This window comes from Crotalus tigris, unplaced genomic scaffold, assembly GCF_016545835.1.
Source record: "Crotalus tigris isolate CLP2741 ecotype Arizona unplaced genomic scaffold, ASM1654583v1 scf7180000018371.15429387391:27106975, whole genome shotgun sequence".
Taxonomy (NCBI): Eukaryota; Metazoa; Chordata; class Lepidosauria; order Squamata; family Viperidae; genus Crotalus; species Crotalus tigris.
Window position 1 is genome coordinate 2,481,798 of NW_024096970.1, and position 22,548 is coordinate 2,504,345.

Genomic DNA, 22,548 nt, shown 5'->3' on the forward strand with positions numbered 1-22,548 from the left:
CTTGGAAAGAAAGAAAAAACATTTACATAAATCAGTCAGCAAAGTCAAGAATGCATTGAATGCATAACTACAAAAGCGCAATTAAAGCCTCTCCCTGGCTTAGACAATTTTAAAAATGCACACACCTTTTAGTGAAAATCCCATGGCAGTATTGTAGTATTATGTCATCACATGATAGTCAGATTTAGCAGGGGGCAATAGGTGTCATTGAAAAGATACAATCATGGAAGATATTTTCTTCTTTTTAGAGCTACAATATGTAAGAGCTCCTTTACCAATTCAAGAGATATTCTTAAAATTGTCCGGGAGCTGGAAAGCTGTGTCACTCATCACATGTAAGATGACAGACAATACATTCCAATTACTATCTCACACAACATTTAGCAGTCTCAGAATACTTTCTGATGAGAAAGTGTAATTTCTGTCCCTCCTCCCCTCCCCCGGGGGCAAAACCCAATGAATTGTAACATTTAACACATTATGAACCTACAATGGAAGACAATAAACAAACATTTGGTTAAGGCAGCAGATGTACAGCCTTGTTTTATAAAGGCATGCGATGCCACCTTGTGGCCAATGATGGAATCTAGAAAGGATTGTTTTTTTCATAGCTGGTTTGTTTTATTGCAGTGATGGTGAACCTTTTAGAGACTGAGTGCCCAAACTGCAACCCAAAACCCACTTATGTATCGTCGGGTGCCGGGTGGGCGTAGCCCATTGGGTGGGTGTGGTTAAAGTGGTAACAGCAGACTGGGTGGGACTAAAAAGTTTAATCAATCAATTCCAACTTTGCAAGATTGTTTTTTCCCCGCGAGAAGTTGAAATTGATTGAGTGATTGGACCTTTTTTTTTTTTTTTTTTTTTGCACACGGCGGGGGAGGCCTAAAGCGAAAAGGTTTTATAAAACCCAGCTGAAGGCCTAGGACTGGGGCAATGGCGCGCGTGCCCACAGAGAGGGCTCTGTGTGCCACCTGTGGCATGCGTGTCATAGGTTCACCACCACGGTTTTATTGTATTGTGGTATGCTCCTTCCTCAAGAAGCTATATGTGTGTGTTTGTGGCTTTTTTTACCAAAGCACCTGAAGGCAGGACAAGAAGCAATGGATGGAAACTAATCAAGGAGAGAAGCCACCTAGAACTAAGGAGAAACTTCCTAACGATGAGAACAATCAACCAGTGGAACAGCTTGCCTTCAGAAGTTGTGGGTGCTCCATTACTGGAGGCTTTTAAGAAGAGACTGGACAGTCACTTGTCTGAAATGGTAGGGTGTCCTGCTTGAGCAAGGGATTGGACTAGATCAGGGGCAGGCAACCTTGGCTCTTTTATGACTCCTGGATTTCAACTCCCAGAATTCCTGAGCCAACATGGCTGGCTCAGGAATTCTGAGAGTTGAAGTCCACGAGTCATAAAAGAACCAAGGTTGCCTGCCCCTGGACTAGATGATCTCCAAGTTCACACTCTGTTATTCTATGTTCCTTGTTCATAGCTGGACCCAGTTTTCTAGACGATTACCATTCACCTTTTCAAGGACACTTTTTGACAGGTGGTTAGGCTTCAGCTGCAGAGGATTCTGGAAGACACAGATTAGCTAAAATCATTTAATCAGATTTCAGGTCAAATCACAGTATGGAGACAGCATTATTTGCTCTGGTTGCTGAGGCTTGGCAGAGCCGGTTCTCTGACCATCACTGTATTCCTAAATCTCTCAGTGGATTTAGATACCGTTCACCACAATATCCGTCTAGAGACAGTCTGCAAGGTTTGGGAGTAAGGGGCACTGTTCTGTGCTTCTACTTTCTTTGTAGCTAGTTTCAATCAGTGTTAACAGAGGAGGAAGATCATCTGTCATCTTTTGGGTTTGTTGCAGGGCCCAGTGCTCTCACTTCTTTTGTTTAACATCCAGCTTGAGTAATCCTGACATGACTATGTAGCTGCAAATATTTAGGCCCCTAGCCCAGACCTCACCTTAGAAATGGATTGCTGCAATGTGCACAACATGGGGCTGCCTTTGAAAACCATTCAGAAGCTACAGTTCTTCCAGAATGCAGTAGTGCGTTCTAGTGATGCCCGCCCCTCATTTTGTCTATGTGAATTACACTGGCTGCTACAGGTTGTCCTCGGCCTACAACAGTTTATTCGGTGTCTGTTCAAAGTTACAACGGCATTGAAAGAAGTGATTTATGACCATGTTTCACACTAATGATCGTTGCAGCTTTCCCCGTGGTCACGTGATCAAAATTCAGACACTTGGCAACTGACTCATATTTATGACAGTTGAAGTGTCCCGGGGATCATGCAATCACCTTTTTTGACCTTCTGGCAAGCAAAGTCGTTGGGGAAGCCAGATTCACTTAACAACTGCAGTGATTCACTTAACAACAGCAGTGATTCACTTAACAACTGTTTCAAGAAAAGTCGTAAAGCAGGGCAAAGCTCACTTAATGGATGTCTCAGTTACCAACAGAAAATATGACCTCAGTTGAGGTCGTAAGTTGAGGACTATCTGTGTTTGGCTTCTGGGTACAATTTAAGGTGCTAGCCCATAGTGGCATAGCGCCAAAGAGTTTGAAACAGCACTTGTCCTAGATAGTTTCTATGCATTCAGTGAGGATAGGCAGAATGGGTGCACCTCAGATCCCAATAATCAGGCAGTAATGGGATCCAGGTAGTATGCCTTCTCTGTCATGGCTCCTGCATCTGGTATATCTCCCCAGAGATCTGGATGATTCCCATCCTGATGACTTCAGAAAGCTACTAAAAATCTGGTTATCTTCCCAGGCCTTGGGTCAGGCTGAAGATTGAGATTAGGTTGGCTTTGGTTATTTGCAGATCATGATTTCTGTTCTGTTCTTTTACCTTTTGTCTTTTTAAAAACCTTTTTAATTGTAAGCTGCCCAGAATCATTGGGAATAGAGCAGTGCATAAACTGTATATGTCAATCAGTCTAGATTTTTGTAACCCTGATATTGTAACTCTTGGCTTGGAATTATGGAAGTTGTGTAATCTAGCCGGTCTGATTACTCTAAGCCAGTGGTGGCGAACCTATGGCACGGGTGCCAGAGGTGACACTCAGAGCCCTCTCTGTGGGCACTCGCGCCGTTGCCCCAGTCCTAGGCCTTCAGCTGGGTTTTATAAAACCTTTTCGCTTTAGGTCTCCACCACGTGTGCAAAAAAAAAAAAAAAAAAAAAAGGGTTCAATCAATCAGTCAATTTCAACTTCTCGTGGGGAAAAAAGATCTTGCAAAGTTAGAATTGATTGATTGTACTTTTTAGTCCCACCCAGTCTGCCGTTACCACCACAGCTGTGCCCACCCAATGGCCACACCCACCCAATGGGCCACACCCACTCGGCACCCGACGATGCATAAGTGGGTTTTGGGTTGCAGTTTGGGTACTCGGTCTCTAAAAGGTTTGCCATCACTGCTCTAAGCTAAGGAAGGCTGCCGGGAAAGGAAAATATGGTACTGAAAGCTTGTATAGGAAATAGCTAAACACCAGGAGCAGAAATCATGCTGTAAATACAACCAAGAAATAAGAATTTCTCTGTAGAGACTCAAACATCAGTCAGAGACAAACCCTTCTCCAACTGAATAGAATTAGAAAGAAAGTTTTCACTGTCTAATAAGGAAGGAGATTGAGCAGGGGTTTAGAGCAGGGTAGGCAACCTTGGCTCTTTTATGACTCGTAGACTTCAACTCCCAGAATTCCTGAGCCAGCTCAGGAATTCTGAGAGTTGAAGTCCACGAGTCATAAAAGAACCAAGGTTGCCTACCCTGGTTTAGAGGAAGGGAAAGTAAGATCAACAAAGAACTGAAAAAGAAAATAGTGTGGGAAGAGAAACTGCAGCAGTTAGGGTTAGGGTTAAGGGACCAGCGGATGAAGCCTCGCTCCTTCCTTCTCCAATTTGGCCCAGAAAATCCCTGCTGTAAAATCCCTGGGATCTTTTTGATGGTTTCTGGCATGGTTGTTCGTTGTTGGTCCTAAAATTGCTCATTCTGATTAATTGGCCCATGGCTTTCATCGTTAGTTATTATTTGTAAGTATATTTTTAAAAAATATTTTAAGCACAGTTATGTTTTAATAAACAAATAAAAAATAGCACAAGGAAAAATATTATCCGCCAAAATTGTCTAAGTGACAATTAGAACAATTAACCGGTGGAACAACCTGCCTCCAGAAGTGGTGATTGCTCCAACACTGGAAGTTTTTAAGAAGAAACTGGACAGCCATTTGTCCGAAATGGTATAAGGTTTCCTGTCTGGGCAGGGGGTTGGACTAGATGACCTCCAAGGTCCCTTCCAACTTTAGCATTATTATTATTATTATTATTATTATTATTATTATTATTATTATTATTAAATCTAACCTCAAAAATGGTATAAAACACATATTAATTCATTTATTAACATTTATTCTCCCTTCAGTTTATTGTACTATATTGCTGTAACGCAGCCTTAATCTTAGATATTCCACTTAACTGTTATAGCAAAAAATAAATTTAAGGTACCACATCATGAACATTACCTTACTCTTTTTTTATTTTTATTTGTGAGGCTTAAATAATGAGTGCTTAGTAGAAACAATTCACTAGATGGCAGAGTTTCACCGAAAGATTGAAGACACTGCTTTTCCTTGTTATCCTAAGGATTGCTCTGCTAAGTTTTTCTAAAGCACACTGTGATGGAAAAAAGGTTTCTCCTTGATATGCCACCTCACATATAACTTTTTGCTACTTTGGAGATATTTCCAGCCAAAATGTTCTTACTTGACATTTTTTTTTCTTCCACTCAATAAGCCACATTTTGCAAAGCTGAGTTGAAAGTAATAGAAATATTTGACTAATTAACCTGGTAGTCAAACATGCAGAGTATGGCTTCTTGCATTCTTTTCAATCCCTTAATAATAATTTCACTTTGATTCTCATGATCAGAATGATCTGGGCTAATTCTGGATTACTGGGCAGCATTTCTGTTTGTTGCCCAATTGCCATTCTAAAAGAGGGAACATTTTCTGGATTTCCCCCCCCCCCCACCCCATTTCCATTGGCCAGATCAGACTAATTTTCAAAGTCCAACTTTCTTTTGCTGGCTTCTCCTCCCATACCAAATTTGATGTAATGCTGTTCCATTTTCAGACAGCTGTCATGCTGACGGACGAACAGACAAAATTTTATCTGAAGGACTGCTGTAGTTCTGATTTTACTGTCTTTGTGATAAAAATCGCTTTCTTAATTGATTATTTTAAATTAATGCAGCACTCCCATTTTTATTTTATTCTTTCATGTTGCAAAGCGCAAACCTGTAGTTAATTCTAACTCCAATCTTGTCAGACGTTACATGCGCATGCCTGATGATTCCTGATATTTTGTTTTCTGTTTCACCTAATGGCATGTGCATGTAATGTCTGACAAGATTGGAGTTAGAACTATTTTATTTTAGTAGGCTTCCCAAGTCCAGAAATACATAGATGGCATGCAACATCAAAAGCGATAGAAATCAAAATAATAGTTCCTGAAGACAGAAAGATAGCTGGGTAGAAATAACATCTGGAAGAGGCAGGGCCATGGCTTGTACATTCCAAAGCTGTTTGATCAAAAGTGGAAGATCTCCAAGAATAAGCTGGCACATTACTAATGATGTCTTAGAACTGCTGAAGCACTAGTACCTTCTAAAAATAATTTTACATTATGTGTAGGCTTAAGACTCTTAATATTGAGAGAAGAAAATCTGGACAGATTCAGGAGTAGCCTGGGGAATCACCGGTTAGGGTTTCATTGGAACCTATGGATAGTGAAACTCTGCCCTCAAGCTGTGATGGAAAACTCAGTTCAAATAAAAAGTAGCTTGGGTCTGTATCCTGTAATGCCATCTGTCCCTGAGAAACATGATGAAAAGTAGTTTGCAACCAAATAGCATGACTCTTTTAATGCCAAAGAGAACTAATATATTTTATGAAACAATTGCAAGCATCTGATAGAGCTTAATTTGAGTATCTGTTGTTTTATTCTATATATTATCTTCCGATAAGATTATGTCCCTTCAAGCCAAGCTCTATCGCTGCTGACTTTATGGCACACCAAAGTTGTTTTCTTCCTAAATGAATTTCATTTTTAATGTGTGCCATTGTGCCCACAGTAAAAAGTGACAGTAAAGGTTGTCAGTCTGTCTGTCCGTCCATCTGTCCATCCATCCATCCATCCATCCATCCATCCATCCATCCATCCATCCATTCATAGTTTGCAGGAGGATTGCCATTACTTTCTTCCAATTTTTTCCATATGGCATTATCTTTTTTTTTCATGCTTTATCCCATACTTTCTGGCATATTTTTGATTGCCCAGTCTAATCTAAAATTGTGACTCTGCAGTCTTTGCAAGAATAAACTGCAGGGGACAGCTTTGGTTTTAACTAGCCTTCTAATATCAGTAGGTCTGGCAGACTTCCCTACAAATAATATTTCACTAGGCCCCTGCTCCCACAGGAAAGTTCTGGTAGTGCTTCCTATCACCAACCTAACATCTTTAAATTATGGAATCTAGAATGGAATTCTATGGAATCTTGTTTTGTGCAGACAGAGAGAGGATGGTGTACAGCATTGAGGAAGAGACCAGCAACAACTGAGGAAATTGCTATAATTCAGCTGGTTGAATTATCTGCATAATCTAAAGAACTGGTGATCATAAACTAATAACTGCTTTTAAACTACCCTGTAGGCCAGGGGTCTTCAAATTTGTCCCTTTTATGACTTGTGGACTTCAACTCCCAGAATTCCTCAGCCAGACCCGCTGGCTGAGGAATTCCAGGAGTTCAAGTCCACAAATCATAAAAGGGACAAGTTTTTTTTTTTTGTAAAAACTTTTTATTTTCAATTTTGCAATACATTACAATCATAAAAATACTTCAGATAAAAAATAAAATAAATTGATACACACAACGTTCGGTATTGCTCACCCATTTCCCCCCAAACTGCACCCACCCTCTAACCTACTTCAAACCTACAAGTTTGAAGACCCCTGCTATAGGCATTGTGGTGAGGAATTTCATGCTATTGCTTGAGTTTTCAAAAAACTTCAAACACATTGCCTCTTATATCATTCAGTGTGACACTCCAGCTTCTCTTAAAGCAAATTTTTAATCTATTTTTCAGCTGTTTTGACATGCCCGATGTGCAGTATGCTACTCAGGAAAAACAGCAACCTCTGGTTCCAACACAAAATTCACAGTATGCTTATGGTATCTCAGTGGATTCAATATCTTCGTCTACATTGCCAGCCTCATTTAGAAAGGTAAGATTCAATTTAAAATATTAGTACTTCATTTTATTGTAGAAAGAAAATCACTGAACATATTCTGAATTCTGAAATAACTTGTTTTGGTAGAAACAAAAGAAGTCATCTGTTTTTTTTCCATTTGCACAATATAAAGTTTTTAAAAAATCATTGTTCCGAGTTTTATATATACAGTACAGGAAATTTTAAAAACGTTTTTTCTATTTTTTTCTCGTAAATAAATTATTGGGATAGATTTAAATGGAGGAATTGGTATGTTATCTATCTAATGTTTATTCTTATTCAGGCCCATAACATTAATTGATTGGGTTGGCTTAAATCTGTACTGTATGTTGGAAAACATTAGTTTTTGTACTCCTTTAAATATGGCAGAGAGTAAGCAGGCAGGAAGAGTACTGATTATTTCTCTTCTAATGTGGAAACTGAGCGTACGTAATTATCTTAGAGACAAGGTTGTGCAATAGCTTTCTTGTCACAAGTTTTAATCTTCACATAAACAGCATTTATATCATAGGCTGTGAGTTGAGCAAAACTGGCCACTTTGCTTTTTGCTGGAAAATTAAGCCATAAATATAACGAAAAGAAGATTGCATGTAGTGCTTTTCAAAGCGTAGTCCAGGGGTGTTCAAACTTGGCCCTTTTATGATTTGTGGACTTTAAATCCCAGAATTCCTCAGCCAGGCTCGCTGGCTAAAGGAGTTCTGGGAGTTGAAGTCCACAAGTCATAAAAGGGCCAAGTTTAAAGACCCCTGGCGTAGTTCTTTGAAAACTGGAGACAGCAGATCAGATGAAGAATGCAGGATAAAGGTTGACCTTTTTCACTGGTATGCTCATCTATATATGTATCATCTGCCACTTTACAATACAGTATAGAAACCTGTATGGCTTGTTGAACTGCATTTTTATATTGTGCATGTCTTCAGTTCAGATTTAACAGGAAGTGGGAATTATAAAACATTTAAGTAGTTGTTTTTATGTTTTGAAGACTCCTACCTTGTTCATGTCATGCATATGTACATCATATTGATCTGGAATATAGAAAATGGCAACCATGTGTTTGAAATAATAAGAGACATTTAATATGAAGCTTGCTGTGTGGAACATCTAAACAGGTAAATGCTTTTCAGAGCACTTCGGTAGTTGGGAAAGACTTTAAGGATGGATTTTCCCTTTGGGACTCTTGGTTGGATAGCAAGTATATTTTCTGTTTCTTTCTTTTTTCATGCAGCAAGCATTTTTTTGACTTATCTGTATTTAATAACAGATAAGTATTATAACATAATTTGATGTACATGATCATCAGTCTGTTTGATTAATTATGAGCCATCAAGTCGTTTTCAGTTCCTAACAACCACATAGATAGATTTTCTCCATGGTGAACTCTCTGTAAGCTGGTCTTTCAGATCTTCCAACATTGTACCCTTTGCCACTTTAACTGAGTCCATTCTCTTCTCTTTCCTTCCAGCTTTCTCAGAGGCATTAGAACCTTTTCAGGAGAGTTTGGTCTTTGCATAATGAGTCTGAAATAACGAAAGTTTGAATCTGGTCATTGGTTCCTCAAGTGATAAATCTGGCTGATTTGTTTGATGATCCACCGGTTTGATTTCTTGGCTGTCCATATTCTCAGGAGTCTTCTCCAATATCAGAATGTTCAAAATGTACTTTACATTTTGGATATTTTGGCCTTTAATTTTTTTTAAAAAAAAATGGTGACTTGCTATAAAACTTGGATCAAGATTTTGTGTGCATCTTTTCTATATTTTAAATGCCTAATTAAATATCAGAACCTGAAATTCCAGGGCAATAATTCTACACAATTCTGCCCATCATAATATACTGCATTCTCTGTTTAAAAACTATAGTATTTATGTTACTTTTATTTCCGTTTTCAGTATTTCTTGCACAATATGTCAGGTATTGCAAGCTATTTGTGTAACTTTTATAGTTCATAATTAACAGTGAGGCACAATGTTTTCTTTTATTGGCAAACCAGATCAAGACTACTTTCAGTTTTCCATATAATGCAGTGAAATATGCAGTCATCACATCCTTGCTTTTTGAAGTAATAAAAGTTTACCTCCTTAAACGAACAAAATGTAAGCTTGCTTTAATTTTGCCCTATTCCTATCATTGTTCTCTTTTGGTTTCTCTTTTATTTAACCTGCCCATGACATCAGTATTTTATATGATTTCCTGATGGCTTGTCAAGAGTGACAGGATTCTTCTCAGTGTCATGCTTCTGGCAGGATGAGTAACTTCCCCAGGCTTCTCATATTTCAATCTAGAGCTAGCTGAACATTGAACTAGATGAGCACAGCACAGGACTTATTTTATGTATTTAATTATTAACGTAATTTCTATATTGTTCCAAGCTCATCATTGTATATTTCCAAGAATCTCAAAATAGAATTTTAGAATATAAGCAGTACATAATAAAGTACAATCTTCTTCTGAATTCAACAGCCTAAGGCAGGCCTACTAGAAAATTCAAGTCTTTTGCGGCAGTGCATTTATTGGGTACAATGTCCTTCTGGCTATAGTTTATTATGGTCTACTATCTACCTTTCTTTTTACGTATAGTGAACCTTCATTAGGACTTTGTATCAACTGACCAGAAATTCTGTGGAGATTATTTGTGCAGCATTGCAGTAATATAAAAATATGTAAAGCTGAAGCTAGTGTATTTAATGATGATATACCTATACAGTAGGTCAGTGGTGGCGGCATGCGTGCCAGAGGCGGCACTCAGAGCCCTCTCTGTGGGCACGCATACCATACCCCAGAGATGATGAGGGACTGGCCCCCGCCACCCTGGCCCCGCCCACCCAGTCTGCCATGACCACCGTGGCCAAGCCCACCAGCACCCGGTGATAAATAAGTGGGTTTTGGGTTGCAGTTTGGGCACTGGGTCTCTAAAAGGTTCACCGTCACTGCTATAGGTGGTCCTTGATTTAAACAATCACAATTGGGACCAGAATTTACATTACTAAATAATGCAGTTGTAAAGTGTGATGTCACAAGATCACATCGCTCAACAGCCATAATCGCAGCAATCCCATTGCCGGTGTTAACCAAATTCGACCAGTCATTAGCTGAGGACCTACCCCCCCCCCCCAATCCAAGCCATTCTGGACTTGGTCCTCCAGACTCAAGTCTTGGTCAGGTGCCTCATCTTAAACTCTCCCTCACCGATCTTCTTCCCTTTTGGTTGCCCTGCACCCTACCTTGCAGGGCAGTAAGTCATCCCAGAACTGAGTGGCTCTGGAGCTGCTTGCCACACTGCAATTCAGAAGCTTCTTGGTGCACCACAGCTCTGGGACTGACAAGAAACCCTTGAGCTGCAGTGCAGTGCAAAATTGCAGGCACCCTTGGAAGCTTCAGCCATCCCAGCAGTACAGCACAAAGCCATAGTGCCCTGAAAAGCCCCAGTCACCCAAGAAGCACTGTGCAAAGCCCAAATGTTCCTGGATGCCTCACCAGCATGGTGCAAAGCTGTAGTAACCTAAGAAGCCTCAGCTGCCCCAATCTTGTGGTGCAAAGCCATATCCGTCCTGGAAAACCTCAAATAACCCGGCCTAGTCCCAGCCGCCCTTGAAACCCAGCACTCTAAAATTCCTGGAGCTCCAGCTGATTTTCACTGACTTCTTGCTCCTGCTGCTGTTGAGGCGTGCCCATCTTAGCCCTTCACAAGGCAACTGCTGGCCGCATGAGGCCATCTTCCCCAAGTTTCACAAGGAAATCACCTTGATAGACAAGTTAGGCGGTTTGTAGCACCCCTGTGCAAACAGGCTACCAAGCCCCTGAATTTTGATCACATGACTGCAAGGGCACTCCCATACTCCCCTGTTTGGAGATGACATAGGGCATTAATTACAATTCACGTCTTGTCATCTGTGAGTGAGCTACCATGTGGGTAGCAGACTGCTTTGCCAAAGGTAACCAAGATAGCCACAAAAAATTACTTCTTGTGCTGAGAGCTATCTTGAGTTCTTATAATGCTCTTAAAACTCAAGCGTTACTCAAATGGACTGACAACTAAGATTCTAGCAATGATTCAGAATAGTTTTAGCAGTAAAGGTTTCTAGCCTTTAATAACATGGTTAATTATTCTAAAGTATCTTTTATATTATCTATTAACTATACATGTAAATGTGATGCCTCATATTACATTATTATATATTATCTTTGGTTTGTGGGTTAGGTAAATGGATTGATAATTATATTACATTATTATACATCAAGTAACGTATTATCTATTAAATTATACATTTAAATAAAGGTATACCATTAAGCAAGCTATGCATTTAAATTATACATTTAAGCATTATTTTAATACAAGAACTTGCAGGGTTTCTCATTTTGTTGCAAACAGCATATTTAGTCTTCCTGTGTATCATTACGAGATGAGATCAATTTTGTTAGTAGCTTTAATATACTTTAAGATGCTTCTGTACATAAGTGCTTCCTTATTAATGAGATTCCAGTTTAGGGAAGTAAAACTATTTTTAGCACAATTTTCCATTCTACTGAGTTTCATTTACCCACAGGATGTACAATAGGTGTGGTACACCTGGTTTGTTGCATATCATGTCATATGCTAATGTGATAACTTGCATGAAAATCATATTATTTGGTATTGCAGTGCTTATTTTGTTTGATTAAGAACACCATTTTATAAAATGGTTCTAACTGAAATGTATTTTTAATAGCACTTTTAATACAAGTAGTTATAACCATTTGGGATGATGCCCTAATCGTAGCTCATTGTGCTCTTGCAATATTTTTTTTTCCAGGGCACGTTTGAGTCATGGCTTTCATCTCAACTCCACCCTATCAGTGGGAAAAGCTTAAGTCATTTTTAGCTGTATTGGTGTTAAGATAGTGTTTTTCCTCTAAGAACAGCATTCAATAATATCTGCTAGTATGCAGAATTTGTTACATTATGCAGACATGAAGTTAGGTGACCAGTAGCAGGCGTGTCTTGCTATTTTAGGCTGATGTGCAGATGCTCCCTCCTCTCTTGATTCCTTTAGATCTGCAAAGCAGTGGTCCTGTGCTGACTATTTGCAGATGGTGTCTTGCAACAAGGGAATGTCTTTCTATATCGCACAATATCACATGTGGATATCATCATTTGCCAGCCTTTTAAGATAGGCAAGATTAGGCAGGCAACACCCTAATTCACATGATACATAAAAGCAGGTGGACAAGAAGCATATTCTCTTACTATAGCCCATAGTTCCAATGCTGGCTGTGGAATTCTGGGAGTTGAAGTCCACATGCCTTAAAATTGTCAAGGTTGAGAAACACTGCTGTAGCCAATCTTAATACAAATAAATTTTACACCTTTGTAGTGTTCGTTTCTCGTCTTGTTTTGTAGGGCTGACAACAGGAGTTGCTAAGAGTTTTGGAATCTGTTTTCCTATGTTAGCATCCAGTTTCTGAGTCAAACCTACATTCCATGATTCCATTTTATAGAATGGTGGAAAATGATGGTTCTTAAGAATTGCACAATAATACTAGACTAAACAATACAAGCATTGTTGTAAGTGGTATAAGACGAGGCAGAAATGGCATAACAGTGGAATGATAGAATCTCTCTCTTTCCCCTCTCCCTCTCTCTCTCTCTCACACATGTACAAACACAATCACACACACACACTATCACACACAAAAAATAAGGAAAATGAAAGAGGTTTGAGATCTTAAATAAACCTGCTTGTAATTCAACTCCATTTGTGAATCTGAGCAATGGTTTTATAAAAATGCTTTATTTAATTTGAATTGTGACAAGTTGAGGCATAGAAGCAAAAGCACAAAAAAGCTAGAGATGATGGATGGAACTGTATGCAATCAGACCAACCTCACTCCTGCTACAATGTCCTGATTGGCAGATGTCTTTTCCACCATCTGGTAATATGCTAAAGAGGAAGGACAACAAAAGCAGAGTGTTAAACTGGTAAATTTGCATATCATGCACAATATACGAATAAACAGAATAATACCATCCAGCAGCAGATCAGGAGAGAAGCAATAAAAACAGGACAAGGATTTGGAGTTGCTGGCAACAAATTTCATGTTGATAGTTTTTGACAACTCAAACATAGTGGATCACATTTTAACTTCATGGTGGGAAAAGACCCTTAAAGGAGGTATGTCTCTTTCCTACGTAAGGAATGTCACTTTTAAAACAATATTTGTAATTGTTTTTAGATGTTGCACATTTTTTATTTAAATATTAAAAGAAAAAGTATTTCCTAATTCTCAAAAAGTTATAAGCAAACTATTTGATGAGCCCTTCCCTGTTTGATGGTGAGCCTCAGACACCTGCAGGACTCAACTGAGTTTCAGTGGGAGCTTGAGGTTGTTCCTGATGGCCTGGTGCATTGTGCAACTAAAACTTTAGTTACTGCTTCCAGTGAGAAGACAGCAGAGGTTTTGAATCACGTCTTTGTGGTTTTTCTCTGCTCCCAGGGCTTTCCTTGTTTTACAAAAGAGATGAGGGAGATAAAATGGAGAAGAGGCACTTACCGTGGTTCTGGAGAACTAACAAAGAGCCAGTCTAATTAAACACGAGCCAAATGGTTTAAAGGCATACCTTATGACAGGAAGAGCAGCAAAACATCAGTATATTTTCACTCTTATTGCATCCAGAGACAGCCATCCAAACTGCTTTGTTTAGAGCGACCTGGTTCCTCCTTGACAAGGCAAAACTGGAAATTCACTTGTAGGACTATTGTAAAGATTATATCCTAGGCATGTATCAGATAAAAGTTATTTAAATTCACTCAAAATTTGAGTTTGATCATGAGGCAGGTCCATGGAGTTGACTGAGGCTTGTTCTTGCTTGCCTACCTGGGAATTTGATCCTATTTGTCTTGAGAAACTAAACTCATATAGGTAGGGTTCCTGAGAGGTGACATGCAGTTGGGCCTTGGAGTTGTGAAATCAGCCGTGAGATGGGGCAATCCTGCCAATGCTTAAGGAGGCCCCTTATAAAGAAATTATCAAGAGATTGTCCATTTGGGACAATTTCTGTCCTGTCTCCTGTCTCCAATCTCCATTTTTAGGCAAAGTTGTTGAGAATATGGTCATGCTGGGGCTTTAGAGCCCCAGTGACTCTTTTAGCCAGATCTGAGACCTGTACTTGGGATCAAAACAGTATTGAATGAGTTTCTGGATAAACTCTGGTGGAAACTGATGGGGATCATATCTTTCTGACCAGCTTAAGTACACCTTAGAAATGGGGGGGGGCATGGTGTTTAAATGGTTTTTCTTCTTAAGAAGAAAAGAAGAAGATTAAGTACAATTGAGAAAAAGCACTACAATTGAGACATCCCTCTCTTTAGGAGTCCTTTATCTAACTTTACTGGCAATGGCACATAAAATAGGGCTTTAAAGAAATTCCAAAGGCATGACTCAGTATGGTGGGGGGGGAGTCAATGTCAATACTAAATCCAAAATTATCCCAGAGTTTAAAGTAAGATTGAGGAACCTGTGATCTTCCACCTGTTGCTAAATTCCTAGATATTGATGCAACTCTCAACCAGCAAGATCTCTAATGAGGAATCCTAAAAAATGTCGATCAACAACATCTGCTTGTCAAACTGCCCCTTCTTTGAAGATTATCATCATTATTTTGATATAGACGTGGAAATGAACTGGAAAGCAGTTAATATAATCAAGTTGCCCTGTTTCATTTAGTAGAACTGCAGGTGCATCAACAATAACTTTCAAATCTTTTCAAAGGCACACCCTGCATTCATTATTTACATTCATATTATAAGCTGATAAAAAGATATTCTTACCTAAAGATGTCACTTTACAATATATAGACCAGGATTACACTACAATAATAAAAATAATATAATTTTAAAGAATGAGCAAATCCAAGCAATAACTTTAAGGACAAAATAACAATAATAGTTGTGAGCATGGGGAGTAAAGCCAGTATGGGACATTAATGGCAAAGTGAAAACATTTGTTTTCTCATCTAGAATGGGTCTTTCAGAAGTGCTTCATTGCCTCTCAAATTTATACATTTATTTATAAGGATTTGTTCCAAGTAATAAACTGTAAAAGCCCCATAGAAAAAAATAATGCACAATTTTAAAATAAATAAAGCATGCATACAATTCTAAAATAAATGAAGGTCAGCAAAGTAGGAGCCAGACTAATCTTAGAAGGGGTGATATTCCAGAGGATGGATATCAGCCCTCTGACCAACACTCCTTGGCCAATGATACACACTACATGCCTCTCGTCAGATTGTATAGGACGGGTAGAAGCAAGTGGCAAGGAGACTATCTGTCTGTCTGTCTATCTATTACTATGCATAAGCATCTCATATTAGTCTAATTAAAAATAATTTACTTATATTTAAGATTGGATATCATAATGGAGCTGAATAATTCAGGCAAATATGTTATTTGGGAAAACTGTAAGTGGTGATTAGTCAAATAACCACATACCCAAACTTTATTACCAATTCAAAGAGCTTTCTGTCATAAAAGCCCTCAGTTTGAAAGGCAAAGCTGAATGTGCCTGAACCCATACATTAAGAACATTAGCTGGAGAAAAAATTTGTATTTTCATCACTACCAATATGCTTTCTAGAAGAAACAGCTGGGAGAAAGGAAATAAATTCAGAAGATTTTGGATTTGTATTATATTACTTTCTGATTAAAACCTTATTAAATGCTTTGTTGCTGTATTTTTCCATTAATTTGGCTTCAAGTTTTTTGTTGTTGCTAACCTGAAATAGTGGATAATCTTCACATCTGAGATTAACAGGTGATAACTGGAAGGAGCTTTCTTGACTGTTGCATCTTATGTAGGCTGTTTTCTTGGAAAATCTGCCATGTGTCTCATTTGTTATTGTTGGTCACTCTCAAAGGTTTTACAGCACTTTAAAATATGCCCAGGAATTTCTTCATATCGAATGATTACACTAATGCCATTTTAAGGCTTAGTCAGATTCATTGTTTCATACTGCTATTTCTCTTTCATGTTGTATGTATCATTGTTGATTTAATGGTGTAACTTATGACACTCTAAAATGTTATGCTGAAAAGTGGCACATAATTGTCAGCCCTTCAAGGCAGGTTAGATCAAAAACAAACACTACAGAGATTCCAGAAATGCTGCTTTATTGTTGTAGGGCAATGTTGGCGAACCTATGGCATGGGTGCCAGAGGCGGCACTTAGAGCCCTCTTTGTGGGCACGCGCGCCATCGCCCCAGACCTAGGCCTTCAGCTGGGTTTTATAAAATCTTTTCACTTTAGGTCTCCACCACCATGTGCAAAAAAAAAAAAAAAAAAGGTTCAATCAGTCAATTTCAACTTCTTGCAGGAAAAAAGAAGATCTTGCAAAGTTGGAATTGATTGATTGAACTTTTAGTCCCACCCAGTCTGCTGTTACCATCACAGCCATGCCCACCCAATGGGCCACGCTCACCCAATGGGCCACACCCGCCTGGCACTTGACGATGCATAAGTGGGTTTTGGATTGCAGTTTGGGCACTCAGTCTCTAAAAGGTTCGCCATCACTGTTGTAGGGTATAATACCAAAATGTTGAAAGCCTGTCAACAAAATCAAGATAGAATGATTTTACCTTGATTTTGTGTTTCTTTCTTATTCTTGTTTCAATCTCTGCACTAAATAATATTTTTTGCAAATCCCCCCTTAGTTGTTGTTTCATACCTTTCTCTGGGTCATATCTAAATTTCTTTACAATAATCAAAACAAACAAACAAACCTTGTTTTGCATGTTTATTCTACTTCAGCTTATTAAAAACTTGTATAAATAAATAAATATTTATATAATTAAATATAAAAGCAGTTCACTGGAGATTGAGGGAATATATGTGATGCAAAGTTTATTTACATGTATAGCAAGGACATCTTTACAGACATACCTACCAAACTGATTATTAATATTTGAATCCCCATCAAATTTCTGGGGCGAGGATGAGTAACTTGTGACCTTCCAGATATTATGCCATAACAACTCCCAGGATCACTCATTGTTGACCTCTTTTTCTTAGTTTATTTTTTTGCTTCATAATATTGTAGAAGATTTCATTATTTTTATAATGTTGCTTTTTTTACTTCCTAATATTTCTAATATAGCTGGAATTCTCATGTGGTTCTGTCCTAGTTAGAATTAACTCTCAACTTGCTAGATCAGCCCAGATTGGCTATGTGTTACAGTAATCTCTTCCAAACCTCACTAGTTATCCTTGTTTGATCAGAAATCTCTTCCTTAAAATGAAACAGGCCATTAGCTGCCTTTTGTTGGATTTCTTAAAATCCTGAATTTCAAAATTCATACTTTCGTACCATGTTGATAACGGTGATGTATCTTCAAGCCATTCTGATCCTCTTCGGTAAAAAAAGTAAATAAATAAAACTAACCCTCTGTGTAAAAGGGAATGGGGAGGGGGTTAATCTGAGAAAACAATAAAAACTATTTTGAACAATATACAATCTTATAGCAATTTCCCTTGGACAACATAGTATGTTGTCAACTTTCTGTTAGTGTTGTTGCCCATTTCCATTCATTCCAGTAAGAGAAAGCCCACGATTCTTTGGGGGGGGGGGAGTGCTAACTGTGAAGAATTGCTATAGCATCATGTTTTAATAGCTTGGTAATACAATTACTATATTACAAAACTAGAATGCCTTTTTAACTAGATCTGAAAACAAACAAGTTATATGTTGAAATTCCTTAGATGCTAGCCACCCCTTTACTATACACAGTATGGCAACCAGGTTTTGTACTGATATTTAAATTCAGTTTACAGTTTCCTATCAGAATTTCCTGTTTTAAATTTATTTGGGAATAAGGTAATAACAATCTAAAGTTAAATGTGGATGGGATTTTCAGAATTGAGATGCAGTACTAAACTACAAAATGCATAAAATATAGAGCATGTAATTTCTCTTTTAATTCAGGTTATTGTAGTGGAGATGTAGAGATAGAGGCAATACTGGTTAAATATTTCATATTTACTTTCTCCCCAGCCAGGTTATCTGCAAAACCTTTCCTTCTTACATGTGTAAAAACTGCATAAAAATGTCTGCATAAATTAGTTTACATAAAGTATTTGTAGATTAAATCTATAGAAAAATCAGAAAATTTTAGCAGAAAATCCTTGTAAATTCAAGAATAGTTCTGAGTAAATACAGATAGCATTTTATATAACTAATTGTGTCATTCAACCTCTTCAGTTGAATGAAAAGTGGTTTTTGGTTTCTTAAGCAATAAATCAATATTTTACAGTGGTATTACAAGTTCTGAATGTTATAAATCCTGTCCAGATAATGTCAGGATTGCACTATAAGAGGCAATTAACTAGTAAGGCTGACACTGTGATTCTTGGCAAGAGTAAATTTCTAATAAATTACAATGTAGACATTAGGAAGTATCTCTTTTTAAAATATATGTCTTCAAGAGATGTTTAATTTAATTAATTATTCACCTTAATTCAACTGAATCTTGTGTAATCCTCATTGTAAATGGGAGAAACTTTTTTTTTTTTTTTTTGGCCCTTGAAAAAAAAAATTAGAGAACTTCTCCCAGCCAGAATAGATATTCAGGGGACAAATAATCTTTCAGAACAGAGTAGTATAATGTGTTTATACATGAAGGAACAGAAATCACAAGTTAATACATATTAATTGTAACATATTACATTTAGCATAATGTAAACAGTGCATGTGTGAGTATTTCACAATGTGGATTCATCAACAGCTGAGCCTCCCTGTATCCAATCTTTTCTCTTGCTTTTTTATCCTTCATTTTTTATCCTTAAAGTTTAAACCATATAAATTTCTTACACAATCCACTTAGTTCTTCATAGAACAAGAAATAAAACCTTTCTTTTCTTTCTAATAGTAGGGAACAAGCTTTTTTCTTTAAGGAGACAAATCAGACAACACTTGTTGAAAAATTTATATATACTGATTATTGGGGATTTAAAAACTAAGAACTTGATTTAAACATAATACATTTCCAAATAAAATAAAAAATAGAAAGGTAAAGATTTTCATAATTAATCAAATGTTCGTTATTAAAAGAGAAGACCAAAATCAGAGCATTAACCTTTTTTTCAAGCTGTCCATTTTTTAAGCTGTCTTAATCAGACTGAATTAAGCCACTTTCCAAAAGTTACTTCATGCCAAATTTGTGCAAATTATTAATAAATTGAAGAATGTTTAATTCATAGATGTGAGACTTTTAATTTGGGGAGGGATTCAAATTTGATAAAATTGTTTTCACTTATTCCTTTATTAATATTATACACACACACATTTCATTTAACGACATAATGGAGTTTTAATATCTAATAATTTAGTTTAAGACCAGCTGTTTTAATATAAAACAAATACTTTGATATATGTTCTTGCTTCATTTTTCATGTTAATTCTAAATAAATATTTAACTTGAAGAAAAGTCAATCATCATGTTTGTAATATTAATATATGAAACTGTAATTAATATTGATAGAATATTCACCTTTTTTCTATTATCTATAAATGCTCTAATTCATCTAATAATAAAATATACATAGAATATAAGTATATCATATAATATAATTGTACTGAAATGACAGTGTATCACAATTGACAGCATGGAACAATAGATGGCCTTTATAGTTGAATTTAACAATATATTAAAGGATTGAGCTTGTTGTTATTGTTAGTTGCGAAGTCGTGTCTGACCCATCGCAACCCCATGGACAAGGTTCCTCCAGGCCTTCCTGTCCTCTACCATCTTCTGGAGTCCATTTAAGCTCATGCCTACTGACTGCTTCAGTGACTCCATCCAGCCACCTCATTCTCTGTCGTCCCATTCTTCTATTGCCCTCAATCTTTCCCAGCATTAGGCTCTTCTCCAGTGAGTTCTTCCTTCTCATTAGGTAGCCAAGGTACTTGAGTTTCAACTTCAGGATCTGGCTTTCTATATTAACACTTTATTGGTCTATTTTAATTTCTATGTATGCCATTTATTTAATTTCTTTATAGTCTTTATTAGAACTGTTACATTTTTGGCTGTGCATCATCATGTCTTTCGGTTGTTATATTTACCTATAAAATAAAAAATCTCTGTCGTGGAATGCAGCCTGATCAGTCTGACTTAACATTGCAGCCATTCCTGGGCTTGCACTTGATAGATATTATGGCCTCAGCAGGTGGCACTATCTGGCCCAACCTATCAGCACTTAATTAGTACATGGACAGCAGATTGCTATTCAAATTAACCAGGGCTGTAGACTCGATGAAGTTGTTGTTATTGTTGCCATCAAAACTGCATGGCACTTGGAGAGTTATTTTTATCTTATATATTATGGAAGATAACAAACTCAGGTAAAGTAAAGCTTCATCATAAGCTCTCTCATTTCTAATAAGATGGAAAGCTACTTTTAAAAAAACAATAATGAAATCACCATATTTCGTCATTTCATTTCGAGATCAACACAATCTTTTTAATTATAGAAAGAGATGGAAGATAATGTAAAATTGCAACACCCAGATAGGTAAGACCAATAATTAGCAACACTTGAGTCCATTCCCAATAGTTTCCTGGTGAACTGAAAACTTTTTTTAAAAAAAAAAAAAATAGGGCTTTCCTGAAATTTTCAGCAAAAAAGATTGTTTGGCTTTCCATAAACGCTTCACAAAACTACTATGATTTCTGTGTTCTTTTATAATGCTAGCTAGCAAAGATAAGTTGACAACCCTATGCACCTGGATATTCAGTTGCAGCTATTATTTTTCATGGAAATATGAATAAAATTATACAGGGACACTGATATCTGCTGCACTCAGCTCTAACATTAGATTAACATTTACTTTAATCTTTAAAACATTGTATGTCCCTCTGTGTAATATATTTAGGAGAAATGAAAAAGAACTTGAATATACTTCTGGTAAATTTTGAAAAAGCCCTTTGAAATACGTATGATTAAGCTGCCTACATATTCATATTATCCATAGATTTGTTCATAGATTTGGAATTCTAACAATAACTGATCATTAGTTACTTGTCATCTTTTCCATGTTTTCTCTTATTCTTCAAAACATGTTTCTGTTGTTTTTTCCAAAACTATTAGCTTTCTAAACATTTGCAGTTATCAGGAGCTAGAGAAAAACTAACCTATTTTTCAACTTAAGTGGATGCCATGGTCTGACTACTAAGAAAACATACTGTTTTGGACTGTGCTTTTCTTTATGAGATTCCCTAAGCATAAAATCAAAAAGTTAACGTAAGAGTGGGAGGGACAGAGGCAGCTGATGTATTACATTAATGTACACATGACTTCACCTCTTGTATCCTTGTCTGTTTTCCAAAAAGTGGAAAAGAGCTAGCATCACAATGGTAAGGCAGTATTCTTAATTTTTTTTATTCTAATCTGAGGTTTATTGTCTAAGTTAAATCTTTCTAGACATGTTTCAGAATAAAGACTGTATTTTTCTTTAATTAAAGGGAAAAAAATAAAGATTACAGCTGATAGATTGGAATGAAGAATATGGTTTGCAAAGTATTTGCTGTTAGGTATGGCAAAATTAGAACAGGAATGTCGTACCATTTTTTGTTGCTATTCTCTATCTTTTAGCCTTTTCGCATTACTTTCATAGTTTCCTTACTGCACTTAACAAACAAACGTTTGTTGTGAAGAAAATAAGAGACAGGTGTTATTCACTGCCCTGAGTTATATAAATAAAAGTGCAATAAAGAAAATTAATAATATTAACAGTCCTACTTAGAAGTAAACTATGCAGAGGAAAATAAAGCTACCTTTTGTTACAGAGAGCAACAAACTATAGAGCATATCAGAATACTTTTGGTTCAGAAATAAAGTGTTTTTTTTGTTTTTTGTAACCAGTAAATCTGATTGGTCAATGGTCTCCCCAAAACAAAAAATGTGGGAATTTCACTAGCTTTTATTTAGAACTGCTAGATCTGGGTAACACAAATCTAGATGATCATTAGTTGGCAAGGAAAATATATTTTTTTTCTGTTAACTAGTGGTTGTTTAGATTTTTGCAGTACAAATCTGGTAGACCTATTCTCCTTAGGTTTACAAAAATGATTTTTGGAGAGAAGCATGACACCCACTGCATTTCCCATTTAATTTCAGCGTTACTGGTATTAATTCTTTTGCTTTTGTTGAAATGTGTTTTAATCTATAGTCCAAGAAAGTCCTCCAAAAAGCAACTAAAAGAAATTTGATACATTTTCCATATTTATTGC

The 22,548-nt window shown here is 37.0% G+C and overlaps 1 protein-coding gene across 1 annotated transcript in view; it reads left to right on the plus strand.

Annotated features, from left to right (window-relative positions):
• CRYBG1 (crystallin beta-gamma domain containing 1) overlaps window positions 1-22,548 on the plus strand; it is a 116,484-nt gene that overhangs the window by 39,979 nt on the left and 53,957 nt on the right. Inside the window, exon 2 of the mRNA XM_039351101.1 lies at window positions 7,147-7,285. Coding sequence (XP_039207035.1) covers window positions 7,147-7,285 — 139 coding nt within the window. The remainder of the gene's footprint in view (window positions 1-7,146; window positions 7,286-22,548) is intronic.